General features: G+C 42.5%; 1 protein-coding gene across 5 annotated transcripts in view; it reads right to left on the bottom strand.

Annotated features, from left to right (window-relative positions):
* The window catches only part of exoc6b.L (exocyst complex component 6B L homeolog), a 158,435-nt gene that overhangs the window by 54,420 nt on the left and 77,506 nt on the right, over positions 1-26,509 (bottom strand). For 3 of the 5 annotated variants that reach the window (XM_041587002.1, XM_041586987.1, XM_041586985.1), the window contains exons 16-21: positions 24,681-24,792; positions 22,040-22,174; positions 20,178-20,357; positions 19,765-19,794; positions 14,397-14,538; positions 10,662-10,735 (exon numbers count right to left, since the gene is read on the bottom strand). In XM_041587002.1, the coding sequence (XP_041442936.1) occupies positions 10,662-10,735; positions 14,397-14,538; positions 19,765-19,794; positions 20,178-20,357; positions 22,040-22,174; positions 24,681-24,792 (673 nt within the window). The remainder of the gene's footprint in view (positions 1-10,661; positions 10,736-14,396; positions 14,539-19,764; positions 19,795-20,177; positions 20,358-22,039; positions 22,175-24,680; positions 24,793-26,509) is intronic. The other 2 variants (XM_041586988.1, XM_041586992.1) reach the window with 1 other exon arrangement.

The raw sequence follows: 26,509 nt of genomic DNA on the forward strand, positions 1-26,509 counted from the left end.
GATCATGGTTTTCCAAGCATGCCACAGGTATGTGCTATAAGTAAACACCAAGCTAGATTGAGTGTAACCTTTTAGCACTGAAAAACATTTTACAACACATTGAGTTACCCCAAGTGTGCACTGCATTATGCCTGGGTAGAGAGCGAAGCTGACCTAATAATCATTTTCAAGCCACTAAATGATTTAATGGTGCTGTACCATAATCACTAATGAACCCCACCCGACAAGACTAAACCTCTCATTTAATTTAGGAGCTTTAAAGGACCCCTTGCACAGTTGATATGGAGACGTGAATGTCAGCAATCAAGCAGCACAGCGGCTCAGGTACGGGAGTGTAACAGGAACCTGTTGGGCACTGGAAGGACGCGGGAGCAGCAAGCAGAGCAGAGGTTAAACACGCTTCGCTTGTAATCTGCTCCCTGAATGGCAATTAGTTCCGCCACTCCTACTGACTGCACCTGTTTGGTTTGTATCCGTTCAGGTTCAGCCAGGGTGTCAGAGAGACACGGAGAGTTCAGGGTAACACCTCGGAGCAGGTTAATTATAACTCTGAACGCAAACACGCCGATTGCCTGCTCCACTCAACTCCCCGTGACCCAACCAGTTTAATTTCAGGCTTGCCGGGAGGAAGTCTTCTGGCAGTGGAGCAGAAAGGGGCCACAGAGAGTTCAGAGATGCTCAGCCCACACCCAAAAATTAGAAGCCACGTGGGTCCATTAAGAGAGAAAGGGGCTTTGGGCAAGGAGATACCTGCACCACAGGCAAGAGCCGGCAGTAACAATGGCTTTTGCTCATATACAAATACACGTGTTATCAATAATAAGGGTTGTACTGAAGGCAAGGCACTGTGCAGAGGTCTAGCAATGAACATCTGTCCCCTGGGCCAACAACCAGTTCATAATGGGAGCCTAGAGAGTCCCACAGAGATAGAGTTGCATCGACACACAGCTATAGTCCTTCAACGATGGGAGGGCAGGCCCAACATTCAGCCTCTAGCCCGGAGCAGATGAGTTGGCTCATGTATGGATTGCTGTTGATGACTGGATCGTAGGATGGTTTGTCGGCATCCCCTCTCAAGAGTAGATGCACCCATAGCCAATACCACTATTTATACCCCCACTAGTACGTAAGTGCATAAAAGGGCATACTATGGCCTGGCAGCATCCCTTGAAGGCCCACCAGTAGTTTGCACTACCATTATATTTCATCAGCGGAGAAATGCCTGTCACTCATTGGCTATTGGTGGCAGGAGTTTGCCTTTCAAATCAATGGCTAGAGCCCTTGCACCCCGAATCTTGGCATTTTACAGTTAAGTGAAATCACTTCCCCAGTTTTCCAGGACAGAAAATAATTTCGACTTGTCACATTTTATAAGAAATCTCACTAAATGGAATCCTTTTGATTTTTATTTATTTCTTTTGCATACCTATTTCCAAATCCAGAAGGAGGGAATAAAATGACACTGGAACATTGTTGGTAAAACTGTTTTTTTCTTTTTTTTCTCGAGCTACTCGAGTCATTTGGCCCTAGGCTGACATTGCTGTAAAATGAACCTCTCGGGAAGCCACGCCGCAATCTACACAGCCCCGCCCACAAGGGGGTCAACAAATATGCAGAGGGATTAGGTTACCCACGGCAAATAGGTGGAGATCCTAGAGCACAAGTGCAAAGCCAAGCAAGCCGAGATGACAATTAGTAGAATGGAGAATTAAAGGAGAACTAAGCACCTTCAGCTGAATGGCCTGTGGGGCATTGTCGGCAAAGATTTTTATTATTACTTAACTTTTTTTATTTTATCTATTCATCTTCCAGTCTGTCATGATTCCACCCATGCTAGAGGCACTGACCCTACTAAATATGCCAGTGTCTCAATGGTGCTAAAATTACATACTCAAGGCAAATTATACCATTCATATTCACTCTGACTTTCCGACCTGCCTGTATTTGGTAATAGTTCAATAGCCTTTAGATAAAGAAAGGGGTTAGAAGTTCACAGAGCAATATTAGATTTAAGGCTTCTGGAGATAAATATCTGCGATCTGCCCTCACCCCGAGTGCTACTGAGAATCCAGTGCTCCGGATGCCTGTAGGTACCATCAGTCATATTGTTTTGTACAACGTAGGCTCGCAGTCTGGCCCAGGAAGCCCCTTACAGGAAGATCTCCCTGAGGTCTCATCATCTAAGAACAACGGCTTCCATAAAGCATGAATCTCCCCTGACAAAGGCCTGTCTGCCTCTTCCCTCCATTCTTATCTGCCCTTATTTAGTTCCTCTTTGCTCTGGACATGATGAGAAACAAGGGTGCAAAATATGAGTAGAGATAACCAACATCTTCATTTAAAGTATAATTATACCCACTGCATAAACTGCACTTATGTTCAATGTATCTCTCTACTGGCCAGCTTGATATATATAATTATGAACACAAAACATTCCTTCTCTGTATATTTATATATATATATATACATATGGGAGGAGGAGGTGCCCTATTGATTCCCTTAGACAGTACAGTATGAGGGTATAGCTTATTTTGTGCCCAGAACATTCCTTCTCTGTATATTTGTATTTATACATATGGGAGGGAGGTGCCATATTGATTCCCTTAGACAGTACAGTATGAGGGTATAGCTTATTTTGTGCCCAGAACATTCCTTCTCTGTATATTTGTATTTATACATATGGGAGGGAGGTGCCATATTGATTCCCTTAGACAGTACAGTATGAGGGTATAGCTTATTGTGTGCCCAGAACATTCCTTCTCTGTATATTTGTATTTATACATATGGGAGGAGGAGGTGCCATATTGATTCCCTTAGACAGTACAGTATGAGGGTATAGCTTATTGTGTGCCCAGAACATTCCTTCTCTGTATATTTGTATTTATACATATGGGAGGAGGTGCCATATTGATTCCCTTAGACAGTACAGTATGAGGGTATAGCTTGTGTGCCCAGAACATTCCTTCTCTGTATATTTGTATTTATACAAATGGGAGGAGGTGCCATATTGGTTCCCTTAGACAGTACAGTATGAGGGTATAGTTTATGTGCCCAGCACATTCCTTCTTCGTATATTTGTATTTATACATATGGGAGGAGGTGCCATGTTGATTCCCTTTGAGTCTAATAAATATTTCATGTACCCACACCAATATACATCTCTACCAACTCAATCCTTTGAAGACTTGACATAATTACTCTCTCTTGGCTACAAGAAGTCTACGGTACCCAAACCTTCACCTCACTGGCAGAGACACCAACACACTGAATATAAGGCACGCTTACAAGCTGTACATCACTAGTGTCAATGGCCTAGTGGTGAAAATTTAAAAAATGTCATTTCTAAAATTTTTGAAGTACAATCAAAAACCTAACCCTCATCTGACATAGTAAAGGCAATAACATGCTACAGAATCCCTCAAGGTGCTAATATGCCACACGCTGTTCAAGAGTGTTCTTTAACCCAGAGTAACCCAGTAATCAGCGTTGAACAAAGGAACAGGTCATGGGCTGATATGAAAGACAACAAATAACCGAGTACAAAACAGCATGTGCCTTCTTGTGATAACACGATAAGAGGGTGGAGCTTTTTTCTTAGGTGTCCATAATTCTCTCAACTATTTTTGCAAGCTCATTAAGTCTTCACAGTGGCCCATGGCCGGGTGCCAATCATAATTCAAACTCACCAAAGTGCAATGCTATAGTAGATGCCTTTTGATGGGTCAAGCAGCCTCAGTAGTCTAGTCCTAATCTATATCCTTCAGAAACCAATCCAATATGGCTGCATTGTAGAGTAACCTATGAAATGCTACAGGACGGCAACATTGGGAGGGTCCTTGTGATACATTAGGCTCCACGTGTTCTGTTTTTCAACATTAAATGGGTCTTAGCTACTCCAAACTACCCAACTGCAGATCTTTGTTAAAAATATTATACTATAAGTTCTTAATATCTGGATACAACATGTGCATCCGATCACCCAACATTAGAGCAAAGCCCACATGGGAAAACTCACCGCCTGATTTTACGTGACCCTAGCAGTAAGTTGAACACACACAAATTACAGAATGGTTAAAATTGTTCTTCTAGACTAAACCAAGTGTCCTTTTGTTGGTGCTGTGAACCCTGTAGAAGGGTCGGATGTATATCTGATCCACATGGAACCTCAGTAGACACTAAGACACTCAGTCTGAGCTGGAGCACACGTGGGAAAATGAACAGAAGACATGGCTGCTTGGAGCTTGTAACCCAATCCAATGGAGCAAGTCTGGGGGAATGCAGTCATCTTTCAAGCTGCTGCGGCCTGTTGTCTTGTGAATTTTTCATCACCCAGACACTGGAGAGGGTAAGTTAATTGAATCCCAAAGAAAGTACAAGAAGCAAGAAAGGTTGGATCCTGAGAGATATTGTGGAACCCAAGAGGGGCCTGTCCATCAACAGATGACATCAGGCATCACACTGAGGTCAAACAAGACACACAAGTGCAACCAATGAAATACAATATAGGACACAGCCTACTGATCCATATAAAAACATGGAATGCAGAGAGAGGGAATGACGAACACTTGAATTATGCAAATATGAAGATAAATGCAACTTGCTGTAAAATATTCTCGGAGAAGATTCCCTCCAAATGTTCTGCTCTGGTTGAGAAAAGACAAAGTGGGACACTAACCTTTAACAAAAGAGCGAGAGTATTGATTTTAAGCCTTTCTAAAGTGCTGAGTGGCCACAAGAGAAGGAATGTACAGGCCCAACCCTAGAGCACCTGTGGGAGACCCTGAACCAAACAGCAGCACGCCTTGCCCTGATCAGAGAGAGAGAGCCAAGCCCAGGGTCTATTCTGACTGTCATGCTTGAGAGGTGTTGCTGCAATAAGACGATTAACCCATTAAGAGAAAAAAACCACAGGAGAATACATTCCCAGACCCAAGAAAGTTTATCTGAAAACAGCACTTAGCAGCTGCAATTTAGCCCTAATTACACTCTTCAACAGGACCCGCTCTGCTCAGGTTTCCGGACTCTCTATGGGCATGCACTAGGCTTTTATTGACCTATTAAGGTTCATTAAAGCTCAGAGTAAAATGGCACTACAATATTCTCTTTTTTAGGCCGATCCCAGGTGGACACACAATGCAGTCAGTGCCATGTGCTAGAGTGGAGGTTCAGAACAAATTCCAGACTTTCAGATCAGATCGTGCGGACTGCAGTCAAAGCCAAAAAAGCAATCTGCACTCAGACTATTAACTGCAACTCTACATTACTTGAGGTGGGAGCAGACTGTCTCCATGCTCTGAAAAAGAACTACATCAACCATAATGGAAGCAATTGGAGACAATAGCTTTTACCCCTTTAGAAGTACGGAGACAAAAATGTCCTGTGCTCCACTGGCTAAAACCTAAAGTGCCCTCATCACTTGCCTATATTAACATATCATCTTATACCTCTTAAAATGGGAAATGTGGTTTGGAGATGATCTCCCCTGGCAGGAGCGGGGCATTGCAGATGGCCATAAGCATTAGGGCCTTGAGTTTAAACATTTGTGCAACATCCATATCAGTGTGCTCTACCCAAACAACATTTCATCCAGCTCAGTATAACTGTTTTGGTTCATTTGATCAAACTGGTCCAAACTGTTGGCAGAACATTCTTTGGTAGGAGCTCTTCCCTCAACTCTCAGTATGGTTGGACATTTTGGTTGTTTGACCAGTCCTTCGGCAGTGTATACATGGCTATAAACTTGTTTAATTGCTCCATTTAATTCTGAACACTATTAAATGGCATACACAAAGTCTAATGATTGCATTATCCTATGTATGTGAGCAACTGCAACATGGCGGTTCTAATAAAATCCAGTTAGCTGGAGGCTAGATCAGATTCAAGGCAGCTAATCTGGACTGGCTACATCCAGGTCGTACACTATATACAATGCATAATTGAATTATTGACATAAACCGACATAAACCAAACATTTTGTCTGTCGATTCAAAAGCACGGCTTACATACGGCTTACTTTTGACAATGGCAAAGCTGCCAGGAAACTTGCAGGCATATTTACCCTTTTAACAATGACTGTCAATGCCTTGCAATAAGACATACACATCGAAAATAATGTCTCAGCCAAACAATCAGCTGACATTTAGGTGGAAGGAAACACAGTGCCACCTTGCTGTAAAGACCTGGACTCTGGAGAATGTCAAACTTCTGAAGGCAGCTACAAGATTTAAGCAGTCTACAGGAATCTCTTGGGCACACGATCTTCCATAGGTTTACTAGGACACTTGGCTAAGAGGCAGGGACCAGTGAGCTTTCCGTTAAGAGGCTCATTGTATATAAGCTTCAAACATTGGTAGTTTAAGAGAAGATATTTATCCACCAGCACACAAACTATACCACTCAGCCTCAGACAGAGGATCCATGACTTCTAAGACTTGACTTTCAGGTATAAACATAGCTATCGTATCAACCGAAAAGCAGAATCCTGCTAGCTCCGCTGCTAGGACAACCTTTCTCATCCGTTAAACTGCGCCTTTCAAGGAAAATATTGGCAAAATGGCAGCTCTGGGGCGCCTGTAAGAAATAGCTGACTTCAGCGACTTGAGTCTTTTCAATGCAACAAATAAAAAAGGCGGTGGGGCTAGAAATTGCATTTGCCAAAGTTGAGCTTCCCAACTGCGAATTAATGAATCGCAAGTCTTTGGCCCTTCTGTGTCACTGCATGACAGATTGCCCTCCCATCACTCTTCCCAATGCCAATCTATTATCCGCTGACAGCTGTTCCAGTGTGAATTGCGAGCTCACAGGCCGGATCATCGATGCAAGAGGGGATAATGATCTCCATGCCGGCAGGAGAATCAGGAAGTTCCTGAATGCTTTCTTGGGGGAAAAAAGGTCCTGGAAACAAGAGGTACTGCATCATCATGGCAGCAGATACAAAGCACTGGTTCTGTTTGTTGTTTACTGTGAGACACATAAAAAAGGTTGCCTTAATAAGACAGAGGCATCAGTCAATGACTCCCGATTCATTCACACTTTCCATCCAACCCCATCCATCTTCTCGGCAAAAGCGATGACAGTACCCCAATTCAGCACCTCTCCTCCTCTTCTCACTCTCTGCCATAGGGATACAACAAAGTTCTGCTCATAAAAAAGCAGCTAAACAGAAAGTTGTCTGCTGTCGGCACATTTCTGTCCCGTCTTTCATCGGCCTAGCTCCTGTGGGGGGACTGCTTTGGCTAAAAGTTAATATTTCCTGACTGGACTCAATAGTGAGGATTAAGCCACCGCAGGAACCCCCTGGGAACACAGAATGCTCACGTCAGTTCTGAAGTGCAAAGGGTAGCCTTGTGGAATGGAGAGTGGGGGCTCTCTCAATTAGTAGAAATAGTCAAAAAGCTAGATTTGAGACAGACGCTACGTAAGCAGAAGGGTCACGTGTCCAAGGTAGCATAAAGCTGAAGGAAACCAACCTTCAAGAATCCATAGCAAAGCAGTTATCAGTCAAGAATAAACATACAGCATGACGCACCAATCAAAATAAAGTTGGCCAAGGCTTGATTGATCAAATAAGAAATCCAGCACAGCCCCTAATACTTTTTTGGGGGTGGGTATTTTTATGTTTATATACAATTTCATCTCTTGTTCCAAATGAGTGATATGGCTGGCTCCAACCTTTTTGACATTCAGCAACAACAACCTAATTAGGCAACAGGATGAACAGGTGAAAGGTCTCTGCACCCCATGAGAACTTATCTCATGTAGTTGCACTACTGAAGAGCTGGACGAATAAGGAGGCTCCTGTCGGACATTACTGCTGCCATCCTAGCTAAACTCACTCAGACCTGTTGGGTTCGGATGGTCTCCAGTGATGACCTATAGAGGAGTATAGTTCAGCGTTCTTGTGGAGACAAGTCAAGGTGGGCTGAAGCGTGCTCGATAATATCAAGCTCAATCCATGGACTAGTGGTGGAAACAGTGAGCTGCTGTAGCTGTAGAATTTATAATACTTCATTAGAATGAAATTAAGAAGTTGTAGTTAAAAAACCTCCTACTTCTTCCTCACTAAAACAATGTCTAACTCCTAATTGGCTGCCTGTACTTTTGATAATGTCAGTAGTAAAATAATGCTGTTCCTTATTATGACGGTCATGCAGGTAGGACCCTCCAGACCCTGTAAGACCCTACTGACAAAAGTGTGGCAGTTCTTAAGTACAGGATTTTCTTAAAATGCTTTACTTGGCATGTAATTCATGAAGTAGAAGCAAGGGGGGAACTGGCATAGGGCTACAAGCTTACTTCAAGTGCAGTGCCTGCTAATAATAAAAAGATGCAGTATAGCTATCAATATACATTAATAGAGACATATATATCTATATAAATCCATCGTCCGGTCCAATAGCATACCTTTTATATGCTTCTATTTCTATATGTGGTTCTTATTTTTCCCCTGCATTAACTCTCGGGTGGGAAGTTGCAGCACCACTGTCTTTAAATGTTCATATTTTGGTAGCTAAACCAAAGCAAAGAGGTTGATTCCATATTACACTCCAGCTCAGTGAGCCTGCCGGCATAAATTAGAAAGCTGCTCCATAACAGTCACAAAGAAAGACTGATGGCCAAACCCATATATAAACAATTCATATTTAGCCAATGAGAACATTGCAGCCTTTGATCATTCAATTCTAATTGGTTTCCTGCACTGGATATTTTATTTTAATGCCTTTTTGTGGAATTGTGAGATGGGCATGTCACCCGATTGTTTATTATTGCCCGGTGAACGCATGAACGTAAAGCTCTTAGGCTGCGTATGATTTAGCGGGTTTGGGAAACAAATGAAAATAAATGATATATAATAAATGAGTTCATTACGTGGCCTGATGGCTCTCAGCTGCTACGTTACAAGCTACGAGTTGCAGAGTTTCAATAAACTGTTTGTAAGACGGTTCATTCCCTGTGTAGAGGGGCCTGTTCCACTACTGAGCAGAAAATAGCCAATTAAAGGGGTCATTTGCCTTCATGTTAACTTTTAGATACTTTGCAGTTCCACTATCTTCACTGTCCAGGTTCTGAATGACTTACCTTATGTTGGGAGGCCCCATGGCACCAAGCAAAGTTACAGAACATGAGTTTAATAGTCCCAGGGGGACCAGCACCACAGTTTTGGAACAGCTGGCTTAAGGCTTGGGAAGCTTTCCCCGATATGCCACTAACGGCATGGCTATATTGGTGGTAATTCGAACGTTCGGCCACATGGCCGAGCGATCGAATTACGATACGCCAAGGGGCTCCGACGGGTTGGACGGTTAAAAATCAAACCTTCCCGATCGATATCGTGGCCAGATATCGATCGGGAAGATCCGTCGGAAGCCCCCATACACGGGCAGATAAGCTGTCAAATTGGTCCAATATCGCCAGCTTTATCTGCCCGTGTATGGCCACCTTAAGGGGCAGATTTATTACGGATTGAGTTTTCCATGAAGATTTACATTTTCAAGGTTATTTTTTTGGTCAAAAATCAATTTTTCAGGTTAAAAAAAAAATCGAACTTTATTATACCCTGACCCTAGAATTAGCTCGAATCCAAAAAAACAACATCTAAAACCTGCTGACGTCATGTAGGAGTCAATGGCAGTGGTCCCTTGAACCATATGAAGATGTTAACAGCCTTCATGATATTGAAGTTTTTTTTTCAGAGGCATTTGCCGAAAAGCTCGACAAATTTGAGGTTTTTTTTTTTTTTTTTGCTCGATCAATTTTGAGTTTTCGGGGTTGACTCCGAACTCCCTGATTTGAATTTTTCCCATTCAAGTTTTTTCTTAAACAAGAAACCATTTAAGTTGTGATTTCATTCAAGGTATAAAAAAACTCTAAAATTCAACTGTTGATGAATAACCCCGATGCCATTCAGGTCTGCTTTTCCCTTGACTGCCCTGGAGCCGTCAGTTACTGGCATCAGATTCCGGGAGGTTTGTTCATAGGGATACAGGTTCAATACTACTGTCGTACAGAATATTAAGATTCAACGCCAATCAAGAGGTTTCCTTTATAATTGCTACCAATGTTTGGTATAGTAAAGCCTTCTATACAAATGGAGGCCCTGGTGCTCACTTTGTATCACAGCCATTGAGTACACCCTCACTCTTTCCCCACTGCCATTATAATTTCTTGTGGTGTCCCATCCAAGTGGTTCCTTTGCATCAATAGCTCGTTGCTGTGAAAGCTCAGCAGACAAGCTCACTATCCAAGGCTCTCCTGGAGAGCTGGCAACCCCCCTCACCATCTTTCAGTACAAGCGCCGCTTCAACAGCAATGCCCGCGCTCGCTCACTGTTTTAGGCTCAAAAGCTTGCAGAATTATCCAGTGCCCTGCTAAAAGTCATGTGTACGTTACACAACACAGAGGTCATGGATTGAGAAAGGGGGGAACCTACGGCATCACCTTCACATCACGCCCATCACTTCACAAGCGAGGGAACTGACCTGACAGTCTTGAAAGGAGAAAGAAACATAGGTCTGTGGCATTTAATCCTTTGAGTTCTGTTTTCACCCCATCCTCCAATCCCCCTCCCTTTCTTCTCGTCTTCTCCTCTCTCCTTAAGACCTCATGGGCCTTCAGTCACACATCTTAAAAGAGAAACTAAAAACAAAAACACAAAGGCTTACTTGTCTTAAGTCGATGAAGGCCAACTGCAGCGTGTCCCCTTGGAACCCAGGCACTGGTCCGGATCTGGCAAACCCTGTGGGAAAGAAAAGGCCATGAAAAGCGCCTTTAAATAACCATGGACAGGAAGATTGGCAGACGGATGACAGCAAGGACAAGGGAGGCTAGGGGAGAGGAGGAACGAGCTTCTAAGGAGTCATGTCTCTTTGCCTCCATGCTCTTTGTCTGCCCTTCAAAATTCGTGTCATCAAAACACCATTAATTCCACCGTCCTGACAGCAAGGAAACTGTACTAACTCAACCTAAAATCTATTCCCATGGGCCGCTCTGAGCTTCATAGTATTTGTTTGGTCAATGGACAAACAACTAAGCAAAAAAAGAAGAAGGGAAATGGCTGGAGGTGGGGGTGGCATTGTCGAGAGGGGGGATAAAGCAGAGGACAAAAAAAAGTGGTTTGCCCCCTTTTTTTTCTCTTCCCATCTTTATACAATAAAATCTTCTGCTGTGAAAGTTTCTTTCAGTTCCGAAAGCTTTGTATATTTCAGATCGCCGATTTCACGGCTGTCACCTCATGGCCTAAGTGTTTATCAATAATAAATAATTCTCTGACGGATTGGTAATTGTCCCCTTCCCACATATTTCCATTATCTGTTATGGTCCTTTCTTTGCAGGCCTTGGAGAGAAAGCTAGTCATTGAGGAAGCGAGTGGGACTCTTTATAATATGATTACATGGTCTCCTCTGTAATATTATCCCAAGCGAAACTCATTCACCATCGGTCATGAAAGGCAGACTTTATACCTAAAGTACAGTGTGATGTGCTTAGAAGAATATCCTATGCGGCGTGGCATTGTTTCACTTTTTATAAGGCTCACATGCGATGAAAACACGCTCAGACAGCTCTAAACCAGCAAAGGGCCTTTCATCCCTACGCCTTGAACTTCATGTTATTTTATTGCCTCCTTGAAGACACTTATTAAAGTCTTCAAGAGTTTCTTTGACCGATTCCATCAGCTCCAAGCGGTGAAGACAGAAGACAATGATGAGCACAGTCTCACGCTATTGGTTGCTAACATCATCACCCGAATGAGTGAACTCATTGTACAGGACTATTTGCAGAGTGCTCATGGGGGAACGCTCTTACGTAGCTGGCAACACAGAGAGCCCCAAGAGTTGACAAGAGAACTGGAGAACTTGCAAGCTGCATTCCAGGAAGTCAACATGCTTTGGTTTGGACCACATATACAATATGATTTCTATCAAAGGGAGTTGCCAAACTTTAAGTACAGTCTATAGGACACCAACCTACATGGCAAAATAGAATTTGATCACATCAGCTGACCTTCAAATTACTAATATTCATAAAACTGGCGTTTGGAACAACAAGCTTATGGGGAAAGGATAACGTCTTCCCTGGAAAAGCAAGATATTGATATCTAACTTCAAGTGGCACAGATCATTTAATTACAATGGGTATTTAACATGGCTTCAATCCTCTGAACCACGTCATACATGGGTCTTTGAGGTCCTTCTTGCCTACCTTCTACCATAACCTATTACATGTGGTGGTGAAAACCATTTATGAAGCCAATATCAATCATTCTGCACAGGGTATTAGCGATGGGATATGGGGAATTTCAATGGATCGATGAGATGATTGAAAGGCTGTTGGGTTCAGATAATAGCAATATACACACATCCTTTTAAATACAGAGGAAAATATCTGAAACATTCAAGCACGTACTTTCACTACTTCAACCAATGTGTTTTACTGGGAAGGTTTGAAGTACCACAGCTTCCATCACCTCAACCCTGTACTTTTGTCCAATACTTGCCAACCAAAAAAGTCTACATGGATTTGTAGAATCTTGGGGTTTAAGGTAGCGGGACTATAACAAGGATGGTTTTAAGGGAGGAAATGGCTACAATCTTTTGGTCCATTCTGTGGAATTAGAAAAAGAGAGTACATGGCAGATACCATTAGTAATGGCCAATACCCCAAAGCATCCCAGAAACAACAAACTTGCTTTTGCCCAATAAATAGCTCTGAAACTATTTTCCTATAGAAATGGTTCAAAAACTGGAGACAGAGATGTTTGCTGGAAAGAAAAGAGGCGCAAATGAATTATATAGGGCAGTGATGTGCTTCACCCTTTGAAAGGGAACCAATATAAGAAATGGGGTACCCCATGGGACAGCAAGGGAATTCATACTTCATACGGTGTCCATTGAAATTGGGCAGATTTCCAGGGATGTAAATATATGTTTAAATAAGCAGAAAAGTGTAAATAAGGGCTTTTCTTTAGAAAAATGTAAGGGGCACTACACAGAGTTCACTTACACCCGACAAAGTGTGGCTCTAAGCCACCCAAAGACACTATATTTCTCACTGCATCTGAACTAAATATAAATATATGGAGAAGGCATGTTCTGGGCACATAATAAGTTATACCCACATACTGTGCACTCTGACAAAGGGACTTAATGCCATTATTATACAGTTTATTGCTCCATATAGCCCTTATGTGAAACAATCAGACGCACAGTAGGATACATTTGGTTGGTTAATGTAAGACACATTAGAAAACAGTTCAACTGCAAGATGGATCCCTAAAGAGTATAATTTCTGTTGATAAATTAGGTTGGAGAAAGGAGAGGCCAGGGCTAAAGAAGCAATTAGATGCATATGGAAGATTCTTCTTTGGAAAGGCCCATGGGTTCAGAGTTGTTGACAAGAGGACATATTTGCCATTGGGGCAGGGATGCCTTTGAACGCCACAGGGCAGACTGCCTTCCCCTGCCCTCTCCACCCCCAGCGGGGCAGCAAGTCTGTAAATCTTTAAACAAGTAGATTACAAGACAGAAGCTGGCAGACAACAAAGAATCAGTTCCCAAAGGAAAAGGCTCAGGCATTTTATCTTCACTCTCTATTCACTGCTCACGTACAAGGGTCTGACAGTGATGAATTGGCAGTCTTCAGCCCTCGCATCCATCTTCATCCTGGTGATTAGGGTGGCACCAAAGGCCTTGGCTGGGCGGGAAAGGTCACGGCTACTGCTGAGCAGGTCAACGGCACCTGTTATGCACCGTCTGAGAGGGGAGCAGCCTTGTATTGTGCCTCTAGTGAGCAGCCAGGCTGATGTCCACGTATACACCTCCAGCTGTTGTGGACTACACATCCCAGCATTCTCCAACAGCCAACATTCAACTCTGGCTTCCCATTACTAGTGCTTTGTTCTCATCCCAACATGCCCCGTAATGAAACATTTTTTCCTGTATTTTTTGCAGGATGGTTAGAGACTCCACAAACAATTGCAGGTACCAATTGATTCCATCATCACAAATATGACATTAAGATACTACACCAAGATTATAGAACACATATGATAAGTTATATATAGAGTTGCCGGCTACAGGAGCTGTTGCAATAGGGGTTTTCAACATGATTATCATAGGAGGCAGCTTCTTGGCAGACACCTACAGCCTCCCAACTGATATCTGGCCGGGTATTAGTCATATCTATTTCAGAGGTAAAAAAATCCTGTTGGTGGAGGCCTGCATCAGCCTGTTGACTGGTCAAAATGGGCCCCAATTAGGATCTGACCTTTGCTCCAGGATATAAATTATAACCAGGTTATACATACTGTACACTGTGGTACACCTCCTAACCAACTGAATTTTCAGATGTAGGGCTCCTTATAAAGACAGGTATTATGTGATAATGGCAGGGGTTCTTACGTTCACACTCCTTGACGTCCTGGTTGAATTGCTGAAGGGCACCCATGGTGATCTGTTTGACTTCTGCCTCTAGCAGCAGCTGCGTTAGAGAAGTGGAGAGGTGCTTGCAGGCCGACATGCAGGCAGTCTGGGCCACTTTCCCCTGGAAAAGAAAAGAGAAAGCCCATCATTATACACCTCCTTGCCCACAAGCAGAGGCAACACCACTTGGTGTTGCTTTAAGGGGACAATAAAATGCATCCATTTCAGTTAATTCTTTTATTAGTCAACATTTCCTGTTGCCATCTAAAACCAGCATTCCAAATGTTGATCCATGCTCCTTAAGTCCAAAAGAGAGACCTTAATGGCTACTGAGATTCCCTGAGAAGGGCTATACCCATTGGCAATGAAAGAAGTCCGGCACGTCAGAAGGTTTGTCCCTCACGAGGAAGGTGAAACTGTCCATTGCCCTAAACTTCCATTTCTCTGTAGGTAACTGAACGAGAAACATTTAAAGGGGAAACTCTACCTGAAAATATCGACTATGCTTGTGTATTAAAAAACTTGAACATCGAAAACCCGATTGCATAAAAAAAAACATGAGAACTGGACAAAAGAAAATCACATTATTTCAATGAATTCATTTTAAAAATTTGAATAGAACAACAGCTTGAATTATGCACAACTCCCGTTAACTTCTTCATGAACTCACCGGCTTGTATGGATGCCTAATAAAGCCCCAAATATTATACAGAATGGACTTTTAAAGGTTGTTTTAAAGTGAGCCCATGATCATAATATTTGCCAGGAACTTGTCCCATTTCTAAAAGACCCAACTGCTGAAATATGTTCCATCCTGAAGTATGGGAGAGATTGGGAAGGGGGCATCTGACTGGCATTGTGCAAGCAGAAAATCTTGCTGTCAAGCCAGTTAAGAGGTTTAACATCCCCTTCCCAACCCCCAGGCAGACATTTAACAAATGATATTGTTTTCATTCATTTACCCAAATGCCATTATTCCTTGAATGCTGTTTTCTTTTCTACGCAATGCTGAAATTAGTCCTACGAGCGGCTGAAACCTAATGCTTTCCTGTGCAAAATGGATCGTATAAGAAGTACCTATAATTACTCAGCTTTGATTAACTCTCTGCACCCCCGGGAATACTCCTTGCAGGGGCCTAATTGCAGTTTCTGGACTCGCCGTTGCACGAGCGGCCTTTCCAGTGTCTGGCAGGCTGGAATCACCTCCGAACCAAAAGAGGTGATAACCAGGATTGTGGTTGGTCTGGTTATGGAGTTACTGATTTTTTTGCTTCCTTATTTTTATATTTGTGGGTGCTTAACAAGTGAAATCTGTCATCAATTAAGAGCAATAGGCAAAGAAAGAGCAGCATTGTTCATAAGAAATCCGCTATCAAAGACCTCATTAAAAAGCTCTTTGACTTCAACAAAACACTCATTAATCAGCAAACTGAAAACCCCTGGTAATCAAGATTTATTGGGCTTGGCTAGTTTTGTGCTCCCTTAACCAAATTCAGTTAGAGAAGTATGAAATCTGCCTAGAGAGGAGTCGATACCAAGATCTCATGCTTTAGATCTATACCCAGAACTAGAACTAGAAGATGGTTGTCCTGTGAGTAAGGGATAGGATCTTGTAGTCTGATAACCACATTGAACAGTGAACATGTTGTGTTTGGGCAACTGCCAAAGACAGGGTTGAAACCATTCAGTTGACCCCACCAGGCTGATGCATTTTGGGTGCCACCACTCAGGTGGAGGACTAGAGATGCACTCTTTGGCTGACAACCTGCAGGTCAGATGGTAAATACGTAGGGTTTGGGTGTGGATAAAGACGGCTGACCGCAACGCATATTCCAGTTATTTAGGCACTGTAATGGGTGCCCTACTCTTCTCTTTATTGTTAAAGGCATAACTATAGAGCTCGGACCCATTTTGACATCATCAGGTCTTGTTTGAGCTGTCAAGTCCCTTCTCAACTTTGGCCGGGTCAGGCCTAGGTTGATAAGCTATTCTTATCAAGGTGGGTGTGGAGAATTCCATTCAAGTAATAAGCTGGAGAGATACATTTGGGTGCTTCTTTGGCCACAGAGAATATGCCCCATACGTTGAGAGCCTTTAAGCAATATTTTGTGATTCTGTTAGGAACAACTAATTACACCTATACACAGAGACAATCCTATGACTTGAAAGTGCAGGTATAGGATTTGTTATCCAGAATGGTCAGGACCTTTGGTTTTTCAGGTACTAAGGAATCATTTAAACATTAATGAACCCCAATAGAATTGTTCTGTATCCAATAAGGATTCATTATATCTTAGCTGGGCTCAAGTACACGATACTGTCTTATTATTACAGAGGAAAAAGTTAAAAAAACTTTACATTGAATTATTCTATTAAAATGGAGTCTATGGCATATGGCCTTCCAGTAATTCTGAGTTTTCTGGATAACTGACCCCATAACTGTAGTGAATGAAACATATCCCCAGCAACAGATCAAAGTTGTTCAATTGGTTTCATAGAGAGGGTCAATTATTTCACATTTCATCACAATTATGATGTACAAGTAAAGCTGGCAATAGACGCAACAATCCGATCGTATGAATCGTGGATTCGAACTATTTTCGGACCGTGCTAATATCTCTGCATGTATTGCCGATCGTACGATTTTCAGAGGGAAACCAGCTTTGTCAGACATAAATATCGTACGATTGCTGTCCAGGGCAGAACATCGGCTGATCTGTTCTTTTCTACTTTATTTGATCGGAATGGTAAGACTTTGATCTGAATGGTTAGTGAAGGGTTGGGAGATGGGAAAGTCTGATCGTCTATGGCCAGCTTAAGTCTGCGGCCCATTAAAATCCCTTCGATGTCTTCAGAAGCTGTGATAATCAGAGTATGGCAGTTTTTTATCTCTAGGCACCAGCCTATACGTTAAGTCTGTACATGGGAAGCGACACACGTGTTACACATCAAGTGCATTGCAGGAAGCGAGTTGTGACGGAAATAAGTGGGAGAAAGACGCCATGGGGTGTTGGTAATGACGGCCGTTTCTCTTCATTCTGCCGTTGTCAACATCCAGACGCTCCATTTATAAACAAAGCCTTGTGCTTAAATAATGCCCTCCAGTACTGCCTGCCCTGGGCTCTCTATACAAAAATATACAAGGGCCACAAATTATACGCCAATGTTTGTTTTATTTTTACTTGACTAAGTAACAAACCTGAAATGGTGGCTTTGTTATTGGGTCTCAACAAGAGCCCTAAAGGCCCGACTGAGAAGTGCCAATGAAATGTCAAAGTCAACCCATGAAATGGCAAAGTGCCAACTGCAACGGGTCCAAATTGAAGCAGCGGCACATCGTAGCAGAAGATTACACTTGGAACAGACATAAACAACTATATAAGTAGATCCACTAGATAATGTACCACCAAAGGGAAGGGGATGCCTTTGTTAGGCATCTACAAGAACAAAAAGGATGTATAAAGACAGCTTATTAAATGTATTTGGCCAAAAACATAACAGGTTAAAGCTGGAAGGAATGTATCGGTGCACATTTAGATTCCTTCTCATCCAGATCCACTTAGCTTCTATTCATTATCAGTTAATGACCATTTCCTGCAGGCCTTCACCAGTCCCTAAGAGCTCTCCATGGGATCATTACTGAATATTATATTATTTCGGATTTGTTGACAACAATAACAGAGAAACAGTTAATTAGCACCCCCCTTCCTTCCTGACATTTCTTAAACTGAAGGCCACTTACTCTTCCTCTATGTATTAAACTTTTGGCGGTGGATGACAAGCATGGACGTGTTGGGAAATAAAAGAAGGGGGAAATTGCAGACTGAGAGAAAGGGAAGGCTTTATTGGAGATGCACTAAATCCACCATCCAGTTTTGGACTTTACCGGTATTTATAAGATTTATCTTTGGTTGTACTCTTACCCCCATATGTAATAAAAGTTGGCCCAGAGCAGTAACCAATAGAAACGAATAAGATGCTTGCTTTTAAACAGGAGACCAGTCAATGTCAGCAAGCTGAAAACCACTGGTAATCAAGATTTATTGGGATTAGCTAGTTTTGTGCTCCCTTAACCCGATTCAGTTAGAGAAGTATGAAATCTGCCTAGAGAGGATACCAAGATCTCATGCTTTAGATCTCCACCCAATGCTCGGGAAGAACTAGAAGATGGTGGTTCTGTGAGTAAAGGATAGGATCTTGTTGTCTGATAACCACATTGAACAGTGAACATGTTGTGTTTGGGCAACTGCCAAAGATAGGGTTGAATCCATCCAGTTCACCCCACCTTAAAAAAACAACTGATGCATTTTGAGTGTCACCACTCAGGTGGAGGACTAGAGATGCACTCTTTGGCTGACAACCTGCAGGTCAGATGGTAAATACTTAGGATCTGGGTGTGGATAAAGATGGCTGACCACAACACATATTCCTCTTATTTGTGCACTGTAATGGGTGCCCTACTCTTCTCTTTATTGTTAAAGGCATATCTATAGAGCCCGGCCCCATTTTGACATCATCGGGTCTTGTTTGAGCATTCAAGTCCCTTGTCACCTTTGGCCAGGTCAGGCCTAGGTTGATAAGCTATGGGTTAAGGTGGGTGTGGAGAATTCCATTCAAGTAATAACAAGCTGAGATACATTTTGTAAATGCTTACTGCTGATTGGTTGCTATAGGTTACTGCAACTCAGCAAACAGTGTATTTTATTACATAACCCCATTAAAGCACAAAAAATGGAACCCATCGGCCTATACCACATGGAGTGCGCACAACTAGGTAAGTGTTAGATAAATAACATTAAAGGGCAGATTTATCAAAGGTCGAGCTATAGAGGTTTTTTTATTTACCTCGAATTAACTCGAAACTCGAAGAGTATCTTATTTAAGAAAAAACTTGAACATCTAAAATATTACCAACTCAAAAAGAAAGCCACATATGCATATATATATCTGCAGCCAATGACTGGTTGATAAAGAAACAAGTCTATCTGTAGGACGGCCAATACTAAAATAAGTGCAGTCATGGTGGTGTGAAATGGAGAATGTTGCTTCAAACCTTTTTTAAAACTTATTTAGCCAAAGGGCTTCAATTAAAACATAAACAACCCCTAACAAGAACAAACCACACACTTCATGCAAATAAAAAACTAATTTTAGGCTGTTGGTTAAAAAAATGTTATTTTTTTTATAAAGCATGCATCCAACACAGACCAAAAACGGCTCTGCTTTTAGTAGCAAGCTCACTCGTGCTAGAATATCCCCCATCCTCATTACAGAGTGACCTTTAGTTCTTAGGTCTCCAGGTGCCGAACACTGGCAAGATATACAGGCAGTACACGGACCTACTCACCGGCATTCTGGAGTGGGAATCTGAAGTAGCCTGGGGGCAGAAATGTAGGTTCATTACATACGGCAGTTGGAGGGAAGGGGTCCTGGCATCTTCCAACTCACAAGATGGATAAGGATCCTTATCAGATATAATTTCTGCTCTTGGAGATAGGGTGCTGATAATTCCCATTTCCAGGAACAGAGGGCCAGGGGTTTCTCTGTTTGTGCCATTAAGTGTAAGAATGATGCCAATTCATGTAAAACAATGAATTAATTCTGCTCTTCGTTGTAAACATGGTCCAGGATAACAGGCCCTCACTCAAATTAATTTTAAATATATATGAACCCCACTCCACAACCCAATCAGCAACAGCAATATATACAGAACATTATTCTTCCGGTAACCGGCCAGGATGAGACGGACAGGTCACTTACTGGTAAGTGGGTGAAGACGGCAAAGGTGCTGTTTAGGAAGGCAACAAGGTCTACAAGGTAGTCGCTGGCCTGCGTGCTGGGGTCGGACACCAGCCAGTCGTAATCGGCCAGCTGCAGGAACTGGTCGATCTTCTGGTTCAAGTTGGTGTAGATCTCTTCTTCTGCAGCCTGGCGAGCGTCCTACAGTAACAGAACAAGTCGGCGTTAGGTACCACATGGGCAGGGCTGGTGGACACGGATAAAATTTAGAAACAAGAGAGAACCGTCTGCTTGAAGATGGGCAGAACTGGGGGCGCCATATTGAAATCACTACCTTCCTAGGGTACATTTTATAGACTACAGGCAATGCTGCTGAAGGAGCAGATCTTACTTGAACCCCACATCAATCTTGTGTAAGAGATTTATCAAGAACCTTTTCGGTCCTGCCAGTAGCAGCTGCATTATATAGGCTGAGCGATGTCTTCATTGGCTGCTTGGGTCAGCAACCCCTAGTTAGGTGTCAGTTAATGAGCAGTGGTAACAATGGATAGGAAGAGGAATTTAAGCCAATCATTTCCCATTTACCGGCTGACTATATGGGGGGAACTGTTTCTGCCATCAGTATCTGTATTTAAAATTTATAGAAGGTTTCTAAAGAGGGAACGGTGTGAAAGTTGAACTAGCCCACAATGCACTGTAATACTTGTTATTTTTAGCTAATTGTACCTAGCAAAACATTTGCTCCGTGCCTAGACACTGCTTTCAAAATACACCCAATACTTGTGCAAAGCAGCATGACAACCGCGTGCAATTATTTCAGGGCAATAACAAGCAACAGAACAGTAAAGCAGGTTAGACTGCATCACAGCTTCAACACAATATGGAAATACACACGAGTGTCAGCAGCTGTGCCCAGAAAGCCGCTCACATTCCAAGGTTCTACCAGCAATTACTGAGCTGGGGATGGTGGAAATAGAGGCCCGGAGGCTTTAGTCATATTCCCTGGGCAATAAGTTGCCGATTTATTCTGGAAGGACAGACGTTGGCAGTTGGTTCTGGAAGTCGGCAGCTTTTATTGACTTGTGTATGGCCTCTTTAGTCCATGATAAGCTAATACAAGCCAGGGCTATGTCTCTCTGAAATAGGTTGTGGGCAGCTTAAAGGGGAACTATTGCGAAAAAGAAAATTTAATATTAGCTTTAGCTAATCAATTAAATATTCTGTACCGTTTCAGAAATAATCAAGTTTATCTTCACTATTCCTCTCTCAGCATCTGTTTCTCTTCATTCTCTCTTCATGCAGCAGTTGGGTGTCAGATATTCATTGACAGTTAGATCCAATATATCTTATAGGGGGGCTCCTTTTGCCTATAAGATGTATTAGAGCTCACTCTATTAAACTCACCAGACATCATGTCTCTCTACATGCAGAATTTGTGCAAAAGGCAGTTACTTTGTTAGATTTTGTTTTTTCTGGAATCAGTTGTTTGAGTGAGCTCTAATACATCAGCTAGGAAAGGAGCCCCCCTATAAGATTTATTGGATCTAACTGTCAATGAATATCTGACACCCAACTGCTGCATGAAGAGAGAATGAAGAGAAACAGATGCTTTGAGAGGAATAGTGAATATAAACTTGATTATTTCAGAAACAATGCAGAATATTTAATTGATTGTATTTACAAAGTTTCTTACTTCAGAAGGTTATATTAAATGTTCATTTTCGCAATAGTTCCTCTTTAAAATCCAAAGTCTGCCTGGTGTGCTATATAAAGGTATAGTAGGAGCTAACATGTTGAGCAGTAGAGTGGAACTGGCCAATGGGAGCAGGCCAAACATGTGAAATAGGGGCACAGAATTATTTCAGCACAGAGGGTTAACTGACCTTGAATGTGGTCAGGCCGTAGAGTTTGGTTGTATGTACGGTATCGGGCAGCACGCCGGTAATATTGGTGATAAACTCCTCCAGGTACTTACAGGAGACCTCCAGGTGGGTGGTGTTGATGATGATCTGTACAAGCTACGAGGAGAGGATGGCAATAAAGATCACAGAGAGGTCTGCACACAGTGGAATAAACAAAAATGGTTTCTACAGGAATTCTACATAAAAAGGTCCATCTATAAAAGAAATGATGTACATACGTAGCTACTGGCATATATATATATATATAGGAAAGAAACCTATAGCAACCAATGAGTAATTAGCTGCAGACAGAGCAATGCAAGCAAACACGTGATTGGTTACTGCCCAGGTGCATATGTGCCCAGTGTTTATAAATGACCCCAGACCATCCAGGGAGTTGCTACTGAACAGCTGGCCATAGATGAAATGATACAATTGTACAAAACGAAGATTTTCGGACCGTGTGTGGACATTTTTCGTGCCATGGAGATCGGCCGTTCAGTTGATCGGACAAGTTAAAAGATTTATATCGGCTATCGATAATATATTGCCTGATGATATCAAATGGAAACTGTCCCTAATATTTGTCGGACATAACTTTCCTACCATTGCTGTCTGTCAGTTCATGGACCGAGCGTTGCGTGATTTGTTCTCTTTCCTACTTTATTTTAATCTGAATGGTTAGTTGCAGGTTGGAAGATAGTAACGGATGATCGATATAGCCTAATAATCTGTACATTTATGGCCCGGCTTTAGCTGACTGTGACTCTCTGCCTTTGGGGCCACAAGTCAAACATATAAAGAGAAAGAAAGCCCCTTTTTCCCAGAAGCATCAGCTGAGAAAGAAATATTGATATATTTACATATATTGGCCCTTTATATAGTCCCTGCAACAGGTCAAGGAGGGGGCCCCAATACAACTTTAATCACAATCACCTTCACCCACCCCTTTTTTTTTAAGCTGGGACACCCACGTCTCTTCAATGGCCAATTAAATCCCCCATTGTTCTGCTTTCTCTTTTATGTGTAAAAATGCATTTCCAGCTATGCAGCTCGTTTGCCCAGGGACTGCACTCAACAAACATGCGGCGGAGCTTCCAAAAGTCGGATTCTATAAGATTCCAGCGGAGCATCTGAGCGTTCATGCAGGGCCGTCTCCTCCTATAGACCTATACCAAGAATTCTAGGTGGCCGCCTGACTGCAGAACAAACACAGAAGGCTTCCTCAGCCCCTCTCACGCTATCTTTCCCCAAATATCATTGCAGCTAGCGTGCGTGGCGTTTAGATGTGGCTGCGTGGGCAGAATTAAGATCGCACTTTCCTTAGTGACTAAAGTTCATGGCCGAGAGCTGACCCGTATCTGTCACACACTTTGCTTGTTGTGTTGGCAAACGCTCAGCAGGATGTTTTGAATATGTCTTGCAGTGTTTCACTAACACAGCTTTCACTGTGGGAAATCCATCATCTGAAACAGAACAATCTTAAAGGAGAACTAAAGCCTAACTAAAGAAGTAGGTAGAAATGTTGTACATGATGTTTTGTGCTTCTGTACCAGCCCAAGGCAACCACAGCCCTTTAGCAGTAAAGATCTGTGTCTCCAAAGATGCCCCAGTAGCTCCCCATCTTCTTTTCTGCTGATTCACTGCACATGCTCTGTGCTGCTGTCACTTACTGAGCTTAGGGACCCACTCACAATATACAGTACACATAGAATAGAAATGTCACAATATAAGGCTGATTAGTAATTAATACACATAATTACTACATGGCAGCACAGAAACCAGTGCAATTAGCATCAGAATTGAATAATCAGCAAACCTGTAGCATCAGCTTATATTACAGCCAGGGAAGCTCATTTTCTGCTGGATAATTAGTGACGAGCCCTAAGCTTAGCTTCTCAACAGCCAATCAGAGCCCACTGAGCATGTGAGTGTCACAGACACTTTCCAAGATGGTGACCCCCTGTGACAAGTTTGAAGTCCTGGATCATTGCTGCTATTGACAAGCTGAAACTTTAGCCTCGTGCAATAGGTTCAACTATATAAAATAAGCCATTTTTAGCCACATTCATTTCTTGGGTTTAGATCTCCTTTAACCCTGCTCTCTGAACCCATGTGCTGCAAGTATATAGAGTATACCCAGGCTCTGATTGGCAATCTGTGGGTTCTGGCAAATACCAGAGGAGCTGCCATAAGATGCCACAGTCACTATTTAGTGGGCTGGTGAGGAGCTGATTGAGCCTCTCTGTATTGGATTGCCAGGGCCTATTTTGACTCCAGGTCCAGACCTGAGTATGCCACTATATAGTGCAGCACACACAGATAAGTGATATTTCTCATCTAATAAATAGCATGGAAAGAAACCAAAGACAATGGTCTGAGAGGATATTTGAATCAGAGGAATCAGCAGTCGAAAGCTGCGACCCAAGAAATGAAATGTCCAAGAGCACAGGCTGCACAGAAGTTCATCACCTTCCTCTGCACTGAGAGAGGCTGAATTCTCTCCACTGACAGTGAAACTGCCTGTTCCATAGGGTAGAACCATGATCCACTGGGATTTGTAGTTCAACATCAGCTTCTGACTCAAAGAAGGTCATACTTGTGGGTAGGAGGAGCCCCTTACCTCTGTAAGTCCCACATTCTTTCTCTTGATGACATTCTGCAGACAGTTGCTTAGCGTTCGAGTGAGCAGCAGGTTTGTGGACTTCCGGATCATGTCGTCCACTTCAGTGGAACTACAGGGAGAGACGAGAATTGCTACTGTACCTGATCTGCTGTACAATTACCCAAATGAGACTTTACACATTGTTGTACTGGATGTGAAACCGGTTGGGTCGAAAAGGTTACTGTTCAGAATTTTCAGTAGCATTCTATTATATTGGGGAAGATGGGGGCATGCACAGGGTCAGACTAAGCACCAGTATGATGCAGCACCTGAACCTACAGTTAGGGTTGCCACCCGGCCGGTATTTTACCGGCCTAGCCGGTAAAATACCTGCCAAGGCCGGGGCCAGTATTACAAATTTACCGGTAATGTAGCAAACGGTAAATTTGTAATACGATTAAAAGGAGCCCTCGGCCTGCCCCCAATCCCCCTGCAACTTACCTTTTCTTTTACTTCTTCTAGTGTCCGTGGAGTGGCCCCGCCCCTTTTGACATCACGGCCCGCCCCTTTTGACATCACGGCCCACCCCTTTGTGTCCCCGCCCCCCACCAGCCGGAAAAACATTATAAAAAAGGTGGCAACCCTACCTACAGTTAGGCCCATAAACCTTTTCTAATTTCAACTTTTTTCTAATTTTGGTTTTGTACATTTCCACAATGAATTTTAATTAAAAAAAACTCAGATGCAGTTGAACTGCAGACTTTCAACTTTAATTCAGTGGGTTGAACAAAAAGATTGTATAAAAATGTGAGGAACTAAAGCCTTTTTTTAACACAATCACTTCATTTCAGGGGATCAAAGATCATGAGCTGTTCCATGCCTTCTCCATACATTTTTCTTGCCATCATTCTGGCAGAGGTTGATCTTGGTTTCATCTGTCCAAAGAATGTTTTTCCAGAACTGTGCTGGTTTTTAGGTTGTTTTTTTAGCAAAGTCCAATGTAGCCTTTCCATTCTTGGTGCTTATGAGTGGCTTGTACCTTGCAGTGCACCCTCTGTATTTACTTCCATGCCGTCTTCTCTTTATGGTAGACTTGGATATGGAGACTCTACCTCCTGGAGACTGTTGTTCACTTGTTTGGCTCTTGTGAAGGGCTTTCTCTTCACCATGGAAATGATTCTGAGATCACCCACCACTGTTGTCTTCCGTGGATGTCCAGGTCTTTTTGCGTTGCTGAGTTCACCAGTGATTTCTTTCTTTCTCACGATGTACCAAACTGTAGATTGTGCCACTCCTTATATTGGAGCAATTTCTCGGATGTTTTTTTCTGTTTTTGCAGCTTAAGGACGACTTGTTTCACCTGCATGGAGAGCTCCTTTGTCCTCATGTTGTCTGTTCCACATACAACCCCCCCCCCCAAATCAACTCCAGGGCTTTTATCTGCTTCATTGATAATGACATAACGAGGGAATTGCCCCCACCTGACCATGAAATAGCCTTTGAGTCAATTGTCCAATTACTTTTGAGCCCCTGAAATGAAGTGATTGTGTTAAAAAAAAGGCTTTAGTTCCTCACATGTTTATGCAATCTTTTTGTTCAAACCACTGAATTAAAGCAGAAAGTCTGCAGTTCAACTGAGTTGTTTCATTTAAAATTCATTGTGGTCATGTACAGAACCAAAATTAAAAAAAGGTTGTCCCTGTCCAAAGATTTATGGGCCTAACTATATAAGCACCAGTATAATACATCACCTGATCTTATAACATGATCTTCTGCACCTGGAGGGCTGAACTATATACTTGGGCATACAATTTAAACCCTACTCGTTAGGCCTGGTTGCTAAACGA

This window comes from Xenopus laevis, chromosome 1L (genome assembly GCF_017654675.1).
Source record: "Xenopus laevis strain J_2021 chromosome 1L, Xenopus_laevis_v10.1, whole genome shotgun sequence".
NCBI lineage: Eukaryota > Metazoa > Chordata > Amphibia > Anura > Pipidae > Xenopus > Xenopus laevis.